Genomic DNA, 19059 nt, shown 5'->3' with positions numbered 1-19059 from the left:
CAACAGGAAGAGTCTAATTAATTGAGATGAGCTATCATCAACAGGAGAAGAAAAACCTTTGAAGTGATAATTAAGATGACCCATAGAAGGTGTGAGGAGAACTTAACATAGGGAATCACATCTTCTATGGGTCATCTTAATTATCACTTCAAAAGTTTTTTTTTTCTCCTGCTGATGATAGCTCATCTCAGTTGATTAGACTCTTCCTGTTGGTATGCATACTTCCACCTTTTCATGTTCTCTGTATGTATAAATATCTCCTGTCTGTGTGTTCCATTCTATGCATCCGAAGAAGTGAGCTGTAGCTCACGAAAGCTCATGCTGAAATAAATTTGTTAGTCTCTAAGGTGCCACAAGTACTCCTGTTCTTTTTGCGGATACAGACTAACACGGCTGCTACTCTGAAACCTAATAATAGTGGGAGGTTAAGATGATGATGGGAAACCATGGAGCTAAATTCATATAGTCTAGAAAAGGGAAGAGAATGGAGAGAGAGAGAGACGGCATCAGCAATGAGTATTGTTACCTCAAACATATTTTTGTAAGTAAACGGAGGGAATTATTGAAAGTTTTGGAAGATTGTAAGACAAGGTGCTGTAACCCTTAAGGTGAGAAGAAAATGTTAGGGCTGGATATTAAAAATGTGTTCTTAACCATAATAATTGGGCAGGGAGCTAGAGTACCAGAGTCAATGACAGGCACCATCACTGCAGATATTCTAGAATATTTTAGATGAGACATAGGTAATATTGAAATATGCACTTTGTGGGACTCTGAGAGCTCCTAGCACCTGAGGCCAATGTTTACAAACTCTATAGAGGAAGTGCTACCGTCTCCACTGAAATGCACTTGCTTCTGTACAAAATGACTTCATAGCATTTCAGGACAGGAAGTAAAGAACACAATTACATACAACTGAAATTTCTGGGGGAATGTTAGGAAGGCAGAATGTAATAAGCTTAGCCAAGACACAGTGATTAACATTCTTATTTTTCCTGAAAGCTCCAGAAAAGGTGTTTAATGGCTACATTTTGTCAGAATTTTGGTTTTATCTCAACTAACAGGTGTGTTAGAGATCTGTATATGAGACTTTTTACAGCGATTGGATTATTTCACTTTTAAGACATGGAGTTACTCCCCTTAAATCAGTGATTGAGACAAATGGATGAGAGTCCTCCTGGATAATTGTGAAACTTCCCGTTAGAATGATGGGAGCTTGATCTGTCCTCTCACAATTTCCTATCTCTCTTGAGGTTATCTTAGAAGGTCTGTTAAAATCTCTCATAATCTATTGCTTCTGGGAACAGCGCTGGAAACTGTGGGATAGGTACGAAGATGACAGTGCAACTAAATTTGTTTAGAACAGGGATTGCGGCACAAGAGTTGTTAAAGTGACTCCTCACTAGTGCCCACTAATGTGGACACAATGCACTGTTCATCCTTAAACTGGTTCTGTCCAGACACGTTGATTGAAAATGGTTTGATTCTCTAGAATAGATGCAAAAAGAAGAAAAGAGGGAGGAGAAGAAAGAGGGTGACAAGTCCTAGTAAAGATACAAGAGATGAAGACATGGACAAATTCAGTGCATCGTTTACATCATCAGTTTTACATTCCATTAGAGGATATTGATTTCTAGCAATACATAAATTAAAGACTAGACTTTCTCGGTTCTCTAGTTAAATTCTTTTGTGAGAGGAAGGAAGGATTGTCAAGTGATTAAGACCCAGGACTGGAACTTGGGAATACCATGTTCTTTTCTTGGCTCTGCTGTAAGCTACCTATGTGATCTTTGATAAACTAGCTCAGCTTTCAGTTTCCTTCTCTGTGAAATGGAGATAAACACACTTTCTTTCCTCAAGAATAAGTCATTAGGTTTAATTCATTGATATCTGTGAAGTACTTTGAGATTCCCCAGAATGAAGTTTTTAGAAATGGATTTTTCCCTGTATAGAAGTGCTTATAAAATGTTATAACCTGCTCTTTTCAGATCACAGAATATACATTTCAAGGATGAGCTTATGAGATGATTTAAAAAAAAATGCCTGCAAACCCATTATATATTTGGAAAAAAAAATTGTTATTGGGGAGAAAATATATTAATTTGGATTCAGCTGAGCAAATAAGCTGATATTTTTTTTTATATGTGATATTTCTACCTTACTAGGAACTTTACAGTGAACTGGCTTCTTTGTCAAGAATCCCTTCAGACGCCATCTCAAGACTTTTTTTTGCGGCTAACTCAGTCATCTCTATTGCCTTTTTATATTTTAGTATTAATTATCTGCCTTTCTTCTATAACTCAAGTCATTTTTAGGAGAATTAGGTAAGTGGTTTATTTTTTATCACTTATTTTTATACAGCTAATTTGACGATTATTAAATTATATATAAACGATTAGTTGTAATCTTCTGATAGACCAGGGTTTAAAACTGTATAAAACATTTATGAATTTAGCCATAGCTTGATAGCAAATATGAGTGGAAGAGAGCTCCATAGATAATTCCCTGATAAGTAGTACATCACCCACCCTTGCTGCCAGAAGAGAGGAGGCCTGGATCCTTCTAAGAGCTCCTTCTGTGTCAGCCTCTGACTAGTGTGTTTCTGGTAGGGAGTAGGGGGTTCCCACGCCCCAGCTGCAGAGCCTCCTGGCTGCTGCAAGAGGATTTATTTTTCTCTAGCATTTGTCTCCACCACAACCTCCTGATCTCCAGTAGTTGGCCTCTCCTCTGTCTTTTTTGGCCCTGATCTCCTATTTTGAGTGCCTGTATCTTCTGCTGCTGAGAGCCAAGCAGTAGAGTAAAACTGACCTGATTCCTTTGTTTCACTGTGGCCCACAGGATTCTGAAAAGAACCAATGAAACTGCCTAGTGTCCTCTTTGAATATGTCTTCACTGCAGTGTGTGTGTGTGTGTGTGATTGCAGCAGATGTAGGCATACCTGAGCTTTCTTTGATTGAGATCGCTCACTAAAAATAGCACTGAAATCAGGGCAGATCAGGCAGTTGCATGAGTTAGCCACCAGAATACAAGCCCGCCTAGGTACACACTCAAGTGTTTAGCTCATACCACCACTTGTGCTGCTGAAGCTATGCTGCTATTTTTAGTGAGCTAGCTCAAACAAAGCTAACCCAGGTGTGCTTACACATGCAGTCAAATTCCCTGAATACAGTGTAAACATACCCTTATTTTGAATCTGTTTTTGCTCGGTAAAACTGTGCACAGTAGAAGAGGCAATGGAACTGTCTGCAGGCTTAGAATGGTACCATTGCATAGGTCCTAATATAGAAGGTTATCTTTGAAATCTTAAGTGCTAGAAAATTACCTTACTCGTTTCTGAAGAGTTTACATTGTGCTGAATGTAATGAAAGGTGTAGATTCCCTCCTATGCCAGGTCAATCTTCCCACTTGCAAGGGGCAGAGATGAGAGTAGATTTTTCAAAATCTGTCAGACTTTTAGGAGATGAAGATTATGCCATATTTATTGGAAAGTTGTTTCCCCTGAGATTTGTAACAAGTAATCAGCTTTGATGCATAATGATTTTGTCAGTTTTAACTTTCTCATTCTTCAAATTGATTTTCACTTGTAGTAATCATGACAACTTTGTGACAAGCAGTGACTTCAATTTGTCCAACAAAACTCGTTTTCGGAAAATCTAAAAAAAGTCCAAAAATTATTTTTTGATTGTGAAGTATTAATAGTCTTAGTTCTCCATTTTGTCACAATGATGTTTATTATTGTGATGTAGCTTAAAATAATTTTATGATTGAATAAAATCTATTCCTTCCCATTCCACCCATCACCTTCCCAGTTGGTGAATGGATTTGTTTTATATATGCAAGATAGCAACCTAAATCTGGTACTGCTAGGATCTGTAATGATGAGATTGAACTTTCTTCCATCCCTTTTGCTGTCCTCAAATTATAGGTGTAGTTACACTGATTCTACAGCTTGCAGTTGGGCTAATAATATGACAAAGCATGGTTTAGCTTAAGTACAGCATATTTCTGTGCAGAATAGTTACGTGTGTGAAGGCTTCTTACTCTTGAATTAGATTCTCTTTTAAAGTTATTTATTATTTGTGTTCTCGTAATGCCTAGGAGCCCTAATCGTGGATCGAGCCATGGAGCCAGACAAGCACAGAACATACAGTCCCTGCCCCCAAAGAGCTTACAATCTAAGTACAAGACAAGAGACATAAGATAAATACAGACAGATGGACAGCGGGTACAAGGAAACAATAAGATAATATTGGTCAGCATGATAGATAGTGGTATCAGCACACCAGTGGCCTAACTGTTGTCAAGTTTTTTATAGGTATCACAGCTTGAGACACTGTGTGAGATAAATGCTGTTTCATTTTCTTCCAACTGCAGTGGTGAACCACTCAAAGAAAAAATTACAGTTGACGATGGCCGAATTGGAGAGAGGCCAGAGATAGCTTATCATGTAATCCATACAATGTTAATGGGTTCTCTTGCAATGATGTCGGAAGGGTAAGTTTTATATTGATATTTCTGTTTTGAAAGTGGCAAAATATTACTAACTGGACACTTTAGTCACCCTTTTAGAAGTTGTCCAAATTGTCCCCCTCCCACATTCTTCTCTGAAACCCATTTGACATACAACACTACTAATTACTCTAGGAAGTAGCTGAGTGAGCTTTGACCATATATTTCCCCCACACACACACGGAAAAAAAAAAAAGTAGACTGTGCTTAAGTATCTTTGGTTTCTTGAATGCATTTTTTTAGGTTTTTCCCAGCATAAATCTGAGAAGTTAATTGGAACAAATTTTTCATCATTCCCCTGTTGGTCTTCAAATTCAGCTGCTGTGCTAGCATTCTTTTTAAATTCTGATGTTCCATTGAAATCTTATGTAACTTTTTGATGCACCAGGTGGTTAAGGCCATTCTTGAATCGTGGGATGATTTGTCCAATAATTGCTGCTGAGTTGTGGACAAGCCATGGAAAATTGTGGAAAAGTAATAATGGGCCTATTTGTGGTAATAAGGTCCATTATTACTTTTCCATGATTATTTGCTGTCAGGAGCCCAGGGCTGAGAGTGGAGGCCCCTGCTGTCGGCCGCCTGAGGCTCCCACTGTCAAAATTGCAGTGGAAGCCTAATATTACAGGAGCCGCAATTTCCAAAATATTGCAAATTAAGTAGGGCCGTATTCATGGTGTATCATGGAAACTAGAAATGGAAAAGACTTCTACTCCTTGTCTATTTAGGACATCATGAGATGTGTGTTTTGACATGTCAAGCAACAGCAAAGCAGTTTAAAAAGATATTCTGAACATTTATTCTTATGACATTAGATGTAATGCTGTTTAGACTAGAACAATGGCATTTTCCAGACTGTCAGCCAAATAAATTTTAGAGACAAGTGTGTGTTTGTGTCTGGAGTCTGAATACAATTTGTGCAATGTCTCATCTTTGGATTTTTGTGGTGTTTCCCAGCATAAAGTACCTGTGGACTCCCTATATGTGTATGCTTGCTGCATTTGGTGTATGCTCCCCTGAGCTTTGGATGACGCTTTTCAAGTGGCTTCGACTGAGAGCTGTACACCCAATATTGCTGGTGAGTCATTTTTAGCCATTGTTGGTAGTTGTTATAGCTAATGAGTACCTCTCTTTTACAAGGGGTGAGTAATTGAGAATTCTAAAGAAACATTTAAGGTTAGAAAAATAGGGCAGCCTGGATAAATTTATATTTACTTGTCGGGAAAGATTGAAAAATTGTCAAACTAAACAATAGCTGGAATTATTCAGATAAGATTTGTTGAGACCATTTGTCTGCTCATGTTTATGCTACAGCCTCTAAAAGGCATCAGGGTTTAAGAGGGATAAATGCTGCAGTGGGAATCAGGACCATTTCTGTTGTAATCCCAGCTCTACCACTGATGTGATAAGTGGCCTTGGGTAAATCACATCTCTTTTCTGCCACGTTTTACCATTCCATAAAATGGGGATCATAGCCAGTTACCTGATTCAAGGGTGCTCTGAGGAATAATTATTTATTGAATGTTTGTGCAACGCTTTGGACATGTCACTTGCTATGTAAATGCCAAGCAGTAGTACTCTGTAAGAATTGCCAAGGCAGTTTGTAGTTCATACCAGGTTATGTAAGAACATCTATTTGTTTCTATTTCATGTTTTATTTTATGCATGCAATTAACTGATCTACTGCAGTTTTAATTGTCAATAGATTGCTTTGCATACATTCATTACTAGAAATTACCAAAACTGTGTTATACTACTCCTTCTTTGCAAGACGAGGTTGATTAGCTGGAATGCTGCTATGCTGAATAATAGGCTGTTCTTTTGTATTAATACTGTGATTCTGAATGAGAGAATAAATACGGTTAAAGGAAATTGAATTGCACTTTTCATTCTTTCTTTTTTTCTTTGTCTCTTGATCACTTTAATGAGAGAGAACCTGTTCACTCTTGCTTCCTTCCCCAGTTCATTTATGCACTTCATCACTGTTACTTGAAGAATAAACTATTCAGGCCTAATACTACTAAAGTTACAGTGAGCAAATTCTGCAATGTTTAATCAAGTAAAATCCTGTTTGTTCACATTGAGTTTTGCTTGACTAAGAACTGCAGAATTTGTCCAAATGTCATTTAATGTTCATGTCTGAGACTCATTCTATTACAGCTGACAGCTTTTAAATGTGCAGTGTTGTTGTATACGATTTGGTACAAGAATATTAGAGAGATGAGGTCCAATAAAAGATATTACCTCTCCTACCTTGTGTCTCAGTTTTTAGGCAGAAACAATAAATATCCCAGGTTCCATGTGTGGGGAATAAAGGAGCTATCAGTAATCTTTTTTTTTTTTAATATTCTAGGCTCTCATTCTGAGTATGGCAGTTCCAAGTATAATAGGTTTCAGCTTGTGGAAAGAGGTAAGAAAAAGAGTATTTTAAGTATTCATTGTAGGCACAGTATAAGTAATGTCTTGCTGGTGAGAGAAGATAGTGCCTATGTGAAGTGTGCTCTAATGAACACAGTTCTTTTAAAAACAGCAAATAAAATCATATATAGTTGTATGTACAGAGATACATAACAGTTGTGGCTGGTGCAGTTAAAAAATGCATTAGTCTGTTGGCTGAAAACAAACATTCATTTAAATTTTGGATTGATAAAGTAAAGTGATTCTACAGAGAAAATATTGCAAAAGTAAAACATTGGAACATTTTAAAGAGTATGTCATCCCATGCGTGTTTTCACTGAGAGGCAGTTAGTTAAGTTGGAAGTAGAATTACAGAAGGCAGTTGCAAGTGCTTCATTTGAAAAGCTCCTGTCAACAAGAAATGGAATTCTTAGTTTAGAACCTTACATAGAAATAGTCTAGATGTTCAAATACTACACTAAAGGATACCATTTAGGCACTTACATAGATGTGTCCTGATTTTAAAAAAAGTTCAGTTCTATGTTGCAGTAGTTCAGAAAGGCTATTTCTAAATACTTGATTGTTTTTTAACAATTTATTTATTTAGGAAGTGTTAAAGGGTTTACAAATCCTTGCTACGTAAATATCAAAAACAAAACAATCATTACAATAGTGAGCTTTTGTTAAATAGACATTATACAGGAATCAGATTGCTCTTTTAACAGGTGTTGTTATATTACAGAGTGAATAGTTGTTAAAATTTAAGTTTGTAAATAGCAAATGTATCTGAAAATTGTAGCTCTTCTCTGTACTGAGATGACATGGACACAAGAACAAACAGATATAAACTGGCCATCAACAAGTTCTGGCTCAAAATTAGGCAAAGGTTTCTAACCGAGGAGTTAAGTTCTGGAACAGCCTTCCAAGGGGCACGGGGTGGGGGCAAAAAACCTAACTGGCTTCAAGACTGAGCTTGATAAGTTTATGGAGGGAATGGTGTGATGGAACAGCCTACAATGGCATGTGGCCCATCGGCGACTGCCAGTAGCAAAAATCCCCAACAGCCGGAGATGGGACACTAGATAGGGAGGGCTTTGTTACTACAGAAAATTTTCCCAGGTATCTGCCTGATGAGTCTTGCCCGCATGCTCAGGGTCTAACTGATCACCATATTGGAGTTGGGGAGGAATTTTCCCTTGGGTCAGATTGGCAGAGACCCTAGGGCAGTGGTTCTTAACCAGGGGTATGCGTACCACAGGGGTATACACAAGTCTTCCAGGGGGTACATCAATTCATCTAGACATTTGCCTAGTTATACTAAAATTTCATACAGACAATGAATGACTTGTTTATATTGCTCTATATATTGATGTGTAAGTACAGTATTTGTATTCCAGTTGATTTATTTTATAATTATATGGGAAAAATGAGAAAGTGAGCAACTTTTCAGTAATAAGAGTGCTGTGACACTTTGTATTTTTATGTCTGATTTTGTAAGCAAGTAGTTTTTTAAAGTGAGGTGCAACTTGTGGGTACGCAAGACAAATCAGACTCCTGAAAGGAGTACAGTAGTCTGGAATGGTTGAGAGCCACTGACCTAGGTTTTTTTTGCCTTCCTCTGCAACATGGGGTATGGGTCACTTGCAGTTCTAAACCAGTGTAAATGGTGGATTCTCTGTAACTTGAAGTCTTTAAACCATGATTTGAGGACTTCAGTATCTCAGCCAGAGGTTAGGGGTTTATTACAGAAGTGGATGGGTGAGGTACTGTGGCCTGCAATGTGCAGGACATCAGACTAGATCACGATGGTCCCTTAGTGATTAAGATACAAACATCTGATGTAAATGGTTTATTGTTGACATTCTGATACAATGGTATGTATAGTAGTAGAGTAAGACTTTCTTTACACATCTTCTGACTTCACATATGCTGCCAATGCATTTAGATTGGCTCTCTGAGAAGCTATAATGTCTAAAAAAAAGTTCTGAGATATAAATTTATTTAAAGTAAATAAAACTTGTTCAGTTGACTGGGGAATTCTGTACTTCAAATTGTTCTAACAAAACTGTTTTAAGGGTTTGGACACATAGAGGGCTCCATATGTTACAAATCCAGTTTAAGAAGTTTGTCATTATACCATAGAACTGAACTGAAGGAAAGGGGGGAAAAGTTGCAAAATGTTAAAAAAGATCCAGATGTTATAATAATTTTCTCTCAGAAACTTCCATAATTTTATACTGAGGAGAATTGTGTTGGGGTCATTTGAGGAACAGCAGGACACTTCAACACAATGCATTACTAGATTAAATTACATAGTATTGTTAGACCCTCTGTAGAGGGACAACTGCAATTTAGTTTACTATTGTATGCTTCAAGTTACTGTCTCAAAAACCAAAGGGAAAAAGTTTGTTGTTTTGGGGTTTTTTTTTAATATAAGGGGTCAGATTCACTCCTGGTGTAAATCCTTTGTACTAAACCATTGAATTTGGAGCAAAATATAGAACAGTTTTATTAGACTTTAATTGGTCATGTGTAGCAATATTTCTTTTGTGTCTAAAGACTACAGATTACTCTTATTGCTATATTTAAAGTTACAATATTTATGAGAGATCACATTGGGCTTACCATGGTATGTAATAAACTTCTGTTTATTTTCTTCAGTATTTTCCTAGGATAATGACAGAGCTTTCAGAACTGCAAGAATTTTATGACTCAGATACAGTAGAACTCATGATGTGGGTAAAGTAAGTGTGAGTTCCTGGATGTGTGTCTGTTTTGTTTTGCTCAAGGCATTTTTGTTTTGAGTAATAACAGCATATTATCATAAGACATAAGAACAGCCATACTGGGTCAGACCAAAGGTCCATCTAGCCCAGTATCCTGTCTTCCGACAGTAGCCAATGCCAGGTGCCCCAGAGGATATGAACAGAACAGGTAATCACCAAGTGATCCATCTCCTGTCGCCCATTCCCAGCTTCCCACCATCCCAGTGCATCCTTGCTAATAGCCATTGATGGACCTATCCTCCATGAACTTATCTAGTTCTGTTTTGAACCCTGTTATAGTCTTGGCCTTCACAACATCCTCTGGCAAGGAGTTCCACGTTGTATGAACAAATACTTCCTTTTGTTTGTTTTAAACCTGCTGCCTATTAATTTCATTTGATGACCCCTAGTTCTTCTGTTATGAGGAGGAATAAATAACACTTCCTTATCTACTTTCTCCACACCTGTCAAGATTTTATAGACCTCAATCATATCTGCCCTTAGTCATCTCTTTTCCAAGATGAAAAGTCCCAGTCTTATTAATTTCTTCTCATATGGCAGCCATTTCATTCCCCTAATAATTTTTGTTGCCCTTTTCTGAACCTTTTCCAATTCCAATAAATCTTTTTTTGAGGTGGGGTGACCACATCTGCAGGCAGTATTCAAGATGTGGGCATGCCATGGATTTATATAGAGGCAATATGATATTTTCTGTCTTCTTATATATCCCTTTCTAAATGATTCCCAACATTCTGTTCACTTTTTTGACTGCTACTGCACATTGAGTGGATGTTTTCAGAGAACTATCCACAATGACTCCAAAATCTCTTTCTTGAGTAGTAACAGCCAATTTAGACCCCATCATTTTATAAGAACAAAAGAACAAATGGATATAAACTGGCCATCAGGAAGTTTAGACTTGAAATTAAACGAAGGTTTCTAACCATCAGAGGAACTGAAGTTCTGGAACAGCCTTCCAAGGGGAGCAGTGGGTGCAAATGACATATCTGGCTTCAAGACTAAACTTGATAAGTTTATGGAAGGGATGGTATGATGGGATAGCCTAATTTTGGCAATTAATTGATCTTTGACTATTAGCGGTAAATGTGCCCAATGGTCTATGATGGGATGTTAAATGGGGTGGGATCTGAGTTACAACAGAGAATTCTTTCCTGGGTGTCTGGCTGGTGAATCTCGCCCACATGCTCAGGGTTTAGCTGATTGCCATATTTGGGGTCAGGAAGGAATTTTCCTCCAGGCAGATTGGCAGAGGCCCTGGGGGTTTTTCACCTTCCTCTGCAGCATGGGGCACGGGTCACTTGCTGGAGGATACTCTGCACCTTGAAGTCTTTAAACCATGATTTGAGGACTTCAGTAGCTCAGACATAGGTTGGGGGTTTGATACAGGAGTAAGTGCGTGGGATTCTGTGGCCAGCGTGTGCAGGAGGTCAGATTGGTAAAGGTTCCTTCTGACCTTAAAGTCTATGATTCTATATGTATAGTTGTGATTGTTTTCCAATGTGCATTACTTTGCATTTATCTACATTGAATTTCATCTGCCATTTTGTTGCCCAGTCACCCAGTTTTGAGAGATCCTTTTGTAGCTCTTCGTAGTCTGCCTGTGACTTAACTATCTTCAGCAATTTTGTATCATCTTCAAATGTTGCCACCTCACCATTTACCCCTTTTTCCAGATCATTTATGAATATATTGAAAAGGAATGGGACCCAGTACAGAGCCCTGGGGGACACCACTATTTACCTCGCTCCATTCTGAAAACCTACCCTTTGTTTCTATCTTTTAACCAGTTGCCAGTCCATAAGAGAGGACCTTCCCTCTTATCCCATGACAGCTTACTTTGCTTAAGAGCCTTTGGTGAGGGACCTTGTCAAAGGCTTTCTGAAAATCTAAGTACACTATATCCACTGGATTCCCCTTGTCCACATGCTTGTTGACCCCCTCAAAGAATTCTAGTAGATTGGTGAGGCATGATTTCCCTTTACAAAAACCATATTGATTCTTCCCCAACAAATTATGTTCATCTATGTGTCTGACAACTTTGTTCTTTACTATAGTTTCAACCAGTTTGCCTGGTACTGAAGTCAGGTTTACCGACCTGTAATTTGTCAGGATTACCTCTAGAGCCCTTTTTAAAAATTGTCATCACATTAGCTATCCTCCAGTCATTTGGTACAGAGGATGATTTAAATGATAGGTTACAGACTACAGTTATTAATCAAAATCCAATTATTAATCTGAGTTTTCCCTCCATACTTGATCATGTAGTTTGAGAAGAGAAAGAAGACAGAGATTATAGGCATGATATTACTTCCATTTAAAGCAATAGGAACTTTTCATTGACTTCAGAGGGAGCAGAAGCAGCTCCTGCATTGTATGTGACTTGCTTTCATATAATTTAGTTACCAACCTTAATCGCCAATTAAAAAACTTAAGTTGGTGAATGTTATATTCTTAGTTCTTTAGATGCTAATTTTCTAATAGCTATTTGCAAAAAACATTGGTGGAGACAAATATCAGGCTTGATCCTGCAAGGTGCATAACCACTTACATTCTTAGCTGTATCAGGGCCAGAGTGCTCAGCAATTGGCAGAATCAACCCTACTGATGGAAGGAATAAGAGATTTAAGTAAAGCAATAATGTAATGTAGTTGATTCAAGACTTCCACTTTGACCAGGAGGCTATGTCAATTCTTGTCCATGGCTAGCTGTGTTGGTCATAACTAAGGCTACGTTGTAGTCACAGGTATTTTTAGTAAAAGTCACGGACAGTAAACAAAAATTCACAGCCCGTGACCTGTCCCTAACTTTTTTATTAAAAATACCCATGACTAAAACTTCAGGGGGGGCTGCCCGGGGCCACCACAGGTGCTGGGAGAGGGCGGCCTGGGGGTTAGGGGAGGTGGAAGCATGTGGCCTGGGACCCCCGCTGGTGCTGGGGGTGGGTGGGCGGGCAGGCAGCGGTGTGTGTCCCAGGACCCCCGCCAGCGCTGGGGGCGAAGGGGTTGATGGGGCCGGCACGCTACCTACCTGCCTCCACGCCTCCCCAACCCAGCAGCAGCAGACTCCGTTTGGGTGTGGGAGGGGACAGGGCGTTAGGGCATGGGATGGGGTGAAGCAGGCTCTGGGCAATGCTTACCTGGCTGGGGGGCTCCCCAGAAGTGGTGACATCCCCCTCACTCGGCTCCGTCCTAGGCAGAGTCGTGGCCAGGCAGTTCTGTGCACTGCCTCCACCTGCAGGCACCCCCGCCCCCAGCAGCTCCCATTGGCCACAGTTCCCAGCCAACGTGAGCTGCAAAGCCAGCATTCTATCCGGAGGCAGCGTGCAGAGCTGCCTGGCCATGCCTCCTCCTAGCAGCTGAGCGAGGGGGATGTCACCGCTTCTGGGGAGCCCTCCAGGCAAGTGCCGCCCAGAGCCCACCTCATCCTGTCCTGTACCCCCTGCCCCCTCCCACACCCAAACTCTGCTGCTGAGGGTGCGGTGGCCTGAGACTGCCCCAGCAACGGCCAGTGCGCCTGGCGCAGGGGCTGCCTGAGCTGCCCCTGAGCCCGGTGCACCAGCTGCTGCAGAAGTAATGGAATCCATGACCTCTGTGACAAACTCGCAGCCTTAGTCATAAGAAATAGCGAGAGTACAACTGAATCTTACTTGAAGAAAAAATAATTTATCTGTAAAAATAAACTCTCTCCCAATGAGGACTACAGGCCCTGTTTGGCCCTTGCCCAGTGCAACATCTGTTCTGTTTATGCTCCTGGAACTTGTGCCTTTGAGGGTAGAATTGGGTGTCCTGTGTTCAAATAGTTTAGTGACTTTAACTGTACGTCTTCAGAAAAGACTAGGCTGATAATTATGATGTTCCAACCAATTTCTTCTTTTTGTTAATAGCAGTGTAGGATATTTGTCACCCCTGTGGATCTTTATGGCAGCAAGTGGAACCATGCCAAGTGCCTAATGATTTTTGCATGTCTGCATATATTACACATCAAGTACATAATTAATTATGGTGAATTGCTTTGAGATATGCTCAGCAAAGAACAGTCTGATGACCACTTTTACAGCTGTTTGTATTTTTAATGAAAATGGAAATTTTTCAGTTCATAACTGAATATCTTTATTGGCATCCGCTGGCAGGCCACGAGACAGTTTGTTTACGTGCCTGCGGATGGTCAATGTAAACAAACTGTCTCATGGCCTGTAGGTTGCCCACCGCTGAACTAGAGCCTGCTAAATATTTGTGTGACCTTTTTTGATAGTCAGGATGTCTAAACACATAATGTCTTTTACCAGTACATCTTCAAATAAAATAAAACCTTGCCAGGGCAGAACATATAGAAATATTTGTTGTGTGGTGGGACTTGCAGAAGCTTTTAATTGCTTTTTGTCGATAAGTAGGTAAAATAACAGAGACATATTTTCTGAGTACAGCTTCTGAGCTACCTTTATATAAAAATTTGTATTTCTTTTATAGGAGCTCTGCTAGGTGTATATAAATATGTAGCATCTCTTTTCTTGTTCTGTGGTTTCCATTTTTTCTATAGTTATTGCCACATTTCTTTTCCTCCTTCACCCATTCCTGTGTGTGCTACTTGGCATTCTCCTGTCAGCCCAGAAGACAAGGATCCCGGTCCCTTCAGGACCAAGTGCTGTTTAATGGATTAAATGATGCCGAAGTGAATGGCAGTTAGACAACCCTTCTCTCCACTCTCTTCATCAGGAGGCCTTCTTAATCAGCTCATGCTCCTAATAAGCCTGGGCTTCCACCTAGCAATGCAAAGGACTTTGATCATGCTACTAGGCCACTTCATAGCTGATTGCTAAGAAGAGTAATTTCAGTTAAATGTGTAGTTAGATGCATAATAGTATCTTCATGAGCTGGAATTTTTACCTTAGCAGGTTATAAGATTCATTTGGGTGTTAGAATTGATATAAAATATTGTTTTAGAAAATACGTCCTTGTACTCAAATGCATGAAGTGATGTGGTTTTGTTTGTTTGTTTTGCAGAAGACAGGCTCCTGTTGCTGCTGTGTTTGCTGGAAGTCCACAGCTAATGGGTATGATTAAGCTGTGTACTGGATGGATGGTGACAAGTCTACCTTTATATAATGATGTTGATCTTCTACAAAGAAATGAGAATGTGAGTATCTGATTCCAAAAATGTATTGTGGTATCAGTGATTCATTCTTCATTCATTATGTGGAAAATGAGTTGAGGTGCTTAATATGTGTAGGAGCATTGAAAATTATACATGTCAAAGAAGATAAGTGAAGGCCACCTGACGGTCTTGTGGAGTTGGAGTTCCAACATGGGATCCAAGTTCAGGTTTCCGTGTCCCTTGTTTCCCGGACCATCTGGGGTGAGGAATTTGTATTATTTATGTATGCTAGTGCCCACCATGTGGTAGGTGCCTTCCAAACATTAAAGAGCAATGGAGTTTACTTTCTAAAGATAGACAAGTACACAGAGGTTGGGGAAGGGTAACAATAATAGATTATATACATGGCAGCTTGATTGACCATAAGCAACATGGCAGAAGTGGGTTTTAAGAGGGACATGTTAGGAGAGTTGTGGACTTGCTGATGAACTCAGGGAGGTTTTGCCATGCATAGAAGACTGTGTGGAAGAACACTCAGAAACACTGAGCGAAGAGCATCGAGGGCCAATGTGAACTATGACAAAAGAAGATAAGTAAAGAGGGACGGAGTTTTATAGAGCTGTGAAGGTGGTGTCAGAAACCTTAAATTTGACGTAAGAGTGGCTGGGGAACAAAAAGAGAGATTGAAAAAGCATGATCATATCAGTGGGCAAGAAAGATAAATTTAGTGACTGCCTTTTGTCTGGACTGAAGAGCAATGTATGTGTTTGAGAAACCAGAGAGGAGGATGTTTCAGTAATCAAGACAGGATGTAATGAGGTCCAGAGTGAGAGATTTGGCTGTGGAGATGGAAAGAAAAGGACAGATCTTGGTCATACTAAGAGGAAGACTTAAAAGAAGTTGCAGGACTCGCATAGTGTCTGGATGTGTGGTATGAGGAAAACGGAAGAGTCAAAATAACCCTCTGTGCCTCAAGTTGAACCCACTGGTATAATTAATTGCTCTAAAGTTCTCCCATGAATGGGTACACAGGAGTGCAAAATAATATTAACTCATTTCCAAAACAGTAAAAATCTCACTTTTTGTATACTGGTATTGTATGTATATGTATGTGATGTGTCTGTTTATTTGGTAAATTCAAGGTAGGTCAAATTCAAGGTAGGTCAAATTCTTGGGATCCATTTTATTTAGATTATAGTGATTTAATTTTTCCTGCACCTATGTAGGATTATAATTTTTCCCCATCTAGAATCATTCAATATTCAGACCCAGTAAAGTCACTGAATTTATGACACTTTCTAGAATTGTAGTATGCAGTGTGTCCTTATTTATGTATTCACCTCTATATCCCATGAATTAATTTCCCTTGATTGCAAGAGAGGTTTTTTGGATCATTATAAAAATGCTGACGTGAAGAGCTAACTTTCTGGCTTCTGACATGGTTCTGGGCTACCAGTTGAACTCATGGGCAGAAACAGACCTGCATCACTGGAGTCTAAGACAAACATCTTTCAATTAAGATGTTTTGCTACTTAACTGAACCGTGGAGCAGAATTGACATCTACTTTGACCATCCGTGCTGGAATTGTGTTGTAGTCCAGGCCCGAGGATACTATGTAAACAGTTGGCTTCAGAATAGTGAAACATCGGTAGGCCTGAATAACACTAAAAATTATTTTGTTGCCAGGCAGTCTTGTTTGAGAATACAACAGAAAAATAAATTGGAGAGTTAAGAGTTAAGTGGTTGATTGAGGAGAGATAATTTCTTATTTTACTGGGTTTAACGCCTGGACACTGTTACCTTCTGTCTTCTCACTACCAGTAAATGCTGAGGGTATATTTACACTGCATATGCCAAAGCAGCACAGCTGCAGCTATGCCACTTAGACCCTTGCTACAGTGCAAGCAGGGGTTTTTCCATCGCTATAGTAAATCCACCCCTGTGTGAGGTGATAGCTCAGAATTCTTCTGTTGACCTACTGGTGTCTATACCATGTCTTAGGTTGGCTTGCCCACATCTCTGAGGGGTGTGAAATTTTCACATCTATGAGTGATGTAGGTAGGTCAACGTAAGTTTTAGGTATAGACCAGGCCTGAGTCTCAGCACAACTTTAGAAACTGCATTTTGCCAGTAATGTTATTTTTTGAACAGGAATCAACTGTTTCACATGATTTCAGGTGCCCTTTGGCTTATTTTTCCTTCCATTCTTCTCTTGCCTGTTGATCTCCAATAAGTTTTTTCCTGACACCAAAAAACAGAATCTAAGCAGACATTTCCAAAGTCTTTAGCCATGCACTTCCATAGTAGTGGTCAGTAGCTGGTGCAGAATATCAATGCAGCCATGAAAGGTAAAAAAGTGTTCCAAGTTTTCTGTTTAGAAGGACTTGCCCAGTCACCTGCTATTACCACAGGGACTATTCTGCAAGGAAATTGAGATCAGAACTCTAAATAGGTTCCTCATTCCCTGTCTGAGGGTGATGCAAAAGTATAGTAGGAGAGTAGCAGTGTCTCATCATTCTCTAGGAACTCACCAGCAGACTTCAAAAGCATGTGATGGACTCCAGAGTTAACCATATGTCTTCTCCTTCATTAGAAGAATAATCGGCCCAATGAAAATGAAGAAATTAAGTGTATTTGAGTTGCGTGGGAGGATGGGCTGAGCTGGGAGCAGAGTGGAAATAGATTTTCAGAGTTCCGCTGTTGAAGGAAAGGCTGTTAAAACCTCTTAGGGCAATTTTACCAGGTTAGCAGCCCAAGACCTCAACTATAGCAGAGTCTACAACATCTCCCATTCAGCTCCCCATGGTCTTATCAGCTATGGAGCTTTTGCTGTCGACAATTGTCATAAGCTAAAAATACTAGCCCACTAAAGGACTGACACTGAGGCTCCTCCTCCTTATCTTGAGAACCAGTCACAGAAGCCTGAAGGGTTATTCATAAAATCCTGTAGTGTCATATACCAGTGCTTGTAATCTATGGTTGCTAAATACTCTTGACAAATGTCTAGTGCACCAGAGACTTTAAACCTTATGACTAGTCTCCAGAAATCCATTTCACTTACAAAAACATATTTTACCCTTAGATATTTCTGGAAATGTATTGAGTAGCAAATTTATACAATTATATTTTTTAAATTTTTTTTTATAATTTGATGTATATATAACTTCTTATTCCCAATTACCCGATGTATTTAATATGTATTTAATTTTCCATGGTTTTAATTTGTATTAAATATTTTCTAATCTACAGATTTATCAAATCTATTCAAAAAGATCTGCCGAGGATATTTATAAGATACTCACATCCTACAAAGCCACCTACCTAATTATAGAGGATTCAATTTGCAATGAGGCTGGACCTGTGAAAGGATGTAGGGTTAAAGACTTATTGGATATTGCTAATGGTCATGTAAGTAGCACCTGGAAAAAGTCAAATGTTTGAATGAATAAAGTAATTAGTTAAATTTAAAGAAAAATGAAATTAATGCCACAGGAATACTTGTTTTGCCAGTTACAGTTAGCATGCAGTCTGGAATTGATAAATATCTTAGTGAATGTTAAGCTTTTGTTTTGAGAACACCCTTCTTTTTGAAATTTTTGAAATATATGATCTTTCCCCCAGGTTGTTCCTTAGCCCTGCTGAGTAATCTCTTCTGATATGTTGGCGCCTAACTGTGTTTCTTCCCCACCAGTCATTAAATAACTAAGCCTATACCATTAAATGATTTTTATATCTAAAATAACTAGCAAAGTTTCCCAAAGAGGTTCTGTAGAGTATGTCCTCTTAGGCGTATCTCGACTATGATATAAGGTGTATTTTTAAAACGTTTTAAAACCCTAGTGCAGACAGAGCAAAGTTGTGTTGTAATGCATTAACTTGGTCACCTCTACCAGCTAACATATTAGAATAAACTTATTCTATCTGCACTAGCTATTTAAAATATGGTAGTTACAATGTTTTAGGTAAACAAGCCCTTAGATACCACTGTGAAGTATGAGCACCAAATAGGGAATTAAAATCTGCTTAGACTTCTTCATACTGGATTCTGCTTTTTGCATTTTCCAGGTTTAGTAACTCTTGCTTACTCTGTTGGTCGGGCTTGGTTTTGGTTTATTTTGGGGGTGGGGGGAGAGTTAGAGGGAGTTAGTGGCTATTCGTATCTTCAGTTTCAGTGAGAAGTCTTTCCAAAAAGTGAGTCTTACAACTTGCTCTGAAAAGGATCAGGCTTTGACTCAGGAGATACAAATGCATGGATCACTATGAGTGCATCTTTGAGAG

At 39.2% G+C, this 19059-nt stretch overlaps 1 protein-coding gene across 2 annotated transcripts in view; it reads left to right on the top strand.

Annotated features, from left to right (window-relative positions):
- The window catches only part of DPY19L4 (dpy-19 like 4), a 52650-nt gene that overhangs the window by 19161 nt on the left and 14430 nt on the right, over positions 1-19059 (top strand). For both annotated transcript variants that reach the window (XM_045006841.1, XM_045006840.1), the window contains 7 exons: positions 2166-2324; positions 4375-4494; positions 5464-5584; positions 6860-6916; positions 9565-9647; positions 14690-14822; positions 18031-18189. In XM_045006841.1, coding sequence (XP_044862776.1) covers positions 2166-2324; positions 4375-4494; positions 5464-5584; positions 6860-6916; positions 9565-9647; positions 14690-14822; positions 18031-18189 — 832 coding nt within the window. The remainder of the gene's footprint in view (positions 1-2165; positions 2325-4374; positions 4495-5463; positions 5585-6859; positions 6917-9564; positions 9648-14689; positions 14823-18030; positions 18190-19059) is intronic.

Source organism: Mauremys mutica, chromosome 2 (assembly GCF_020497125.1).
Source record: "Mauremys mutica isolate MM-2020 ecotype Southern chromosome 2, ASM2049712v1, whole genome shotgun sequence".
In the NCBI taxonomy this organism is placed as follows: Eukaryota; Metazoa; Chordata; order Testudines; family Geoemydidae; genus Mauremys; species Mauremys mutica.
This window is presented reverse-complemented; position numbering and strand designations above follow the sequence as displayed.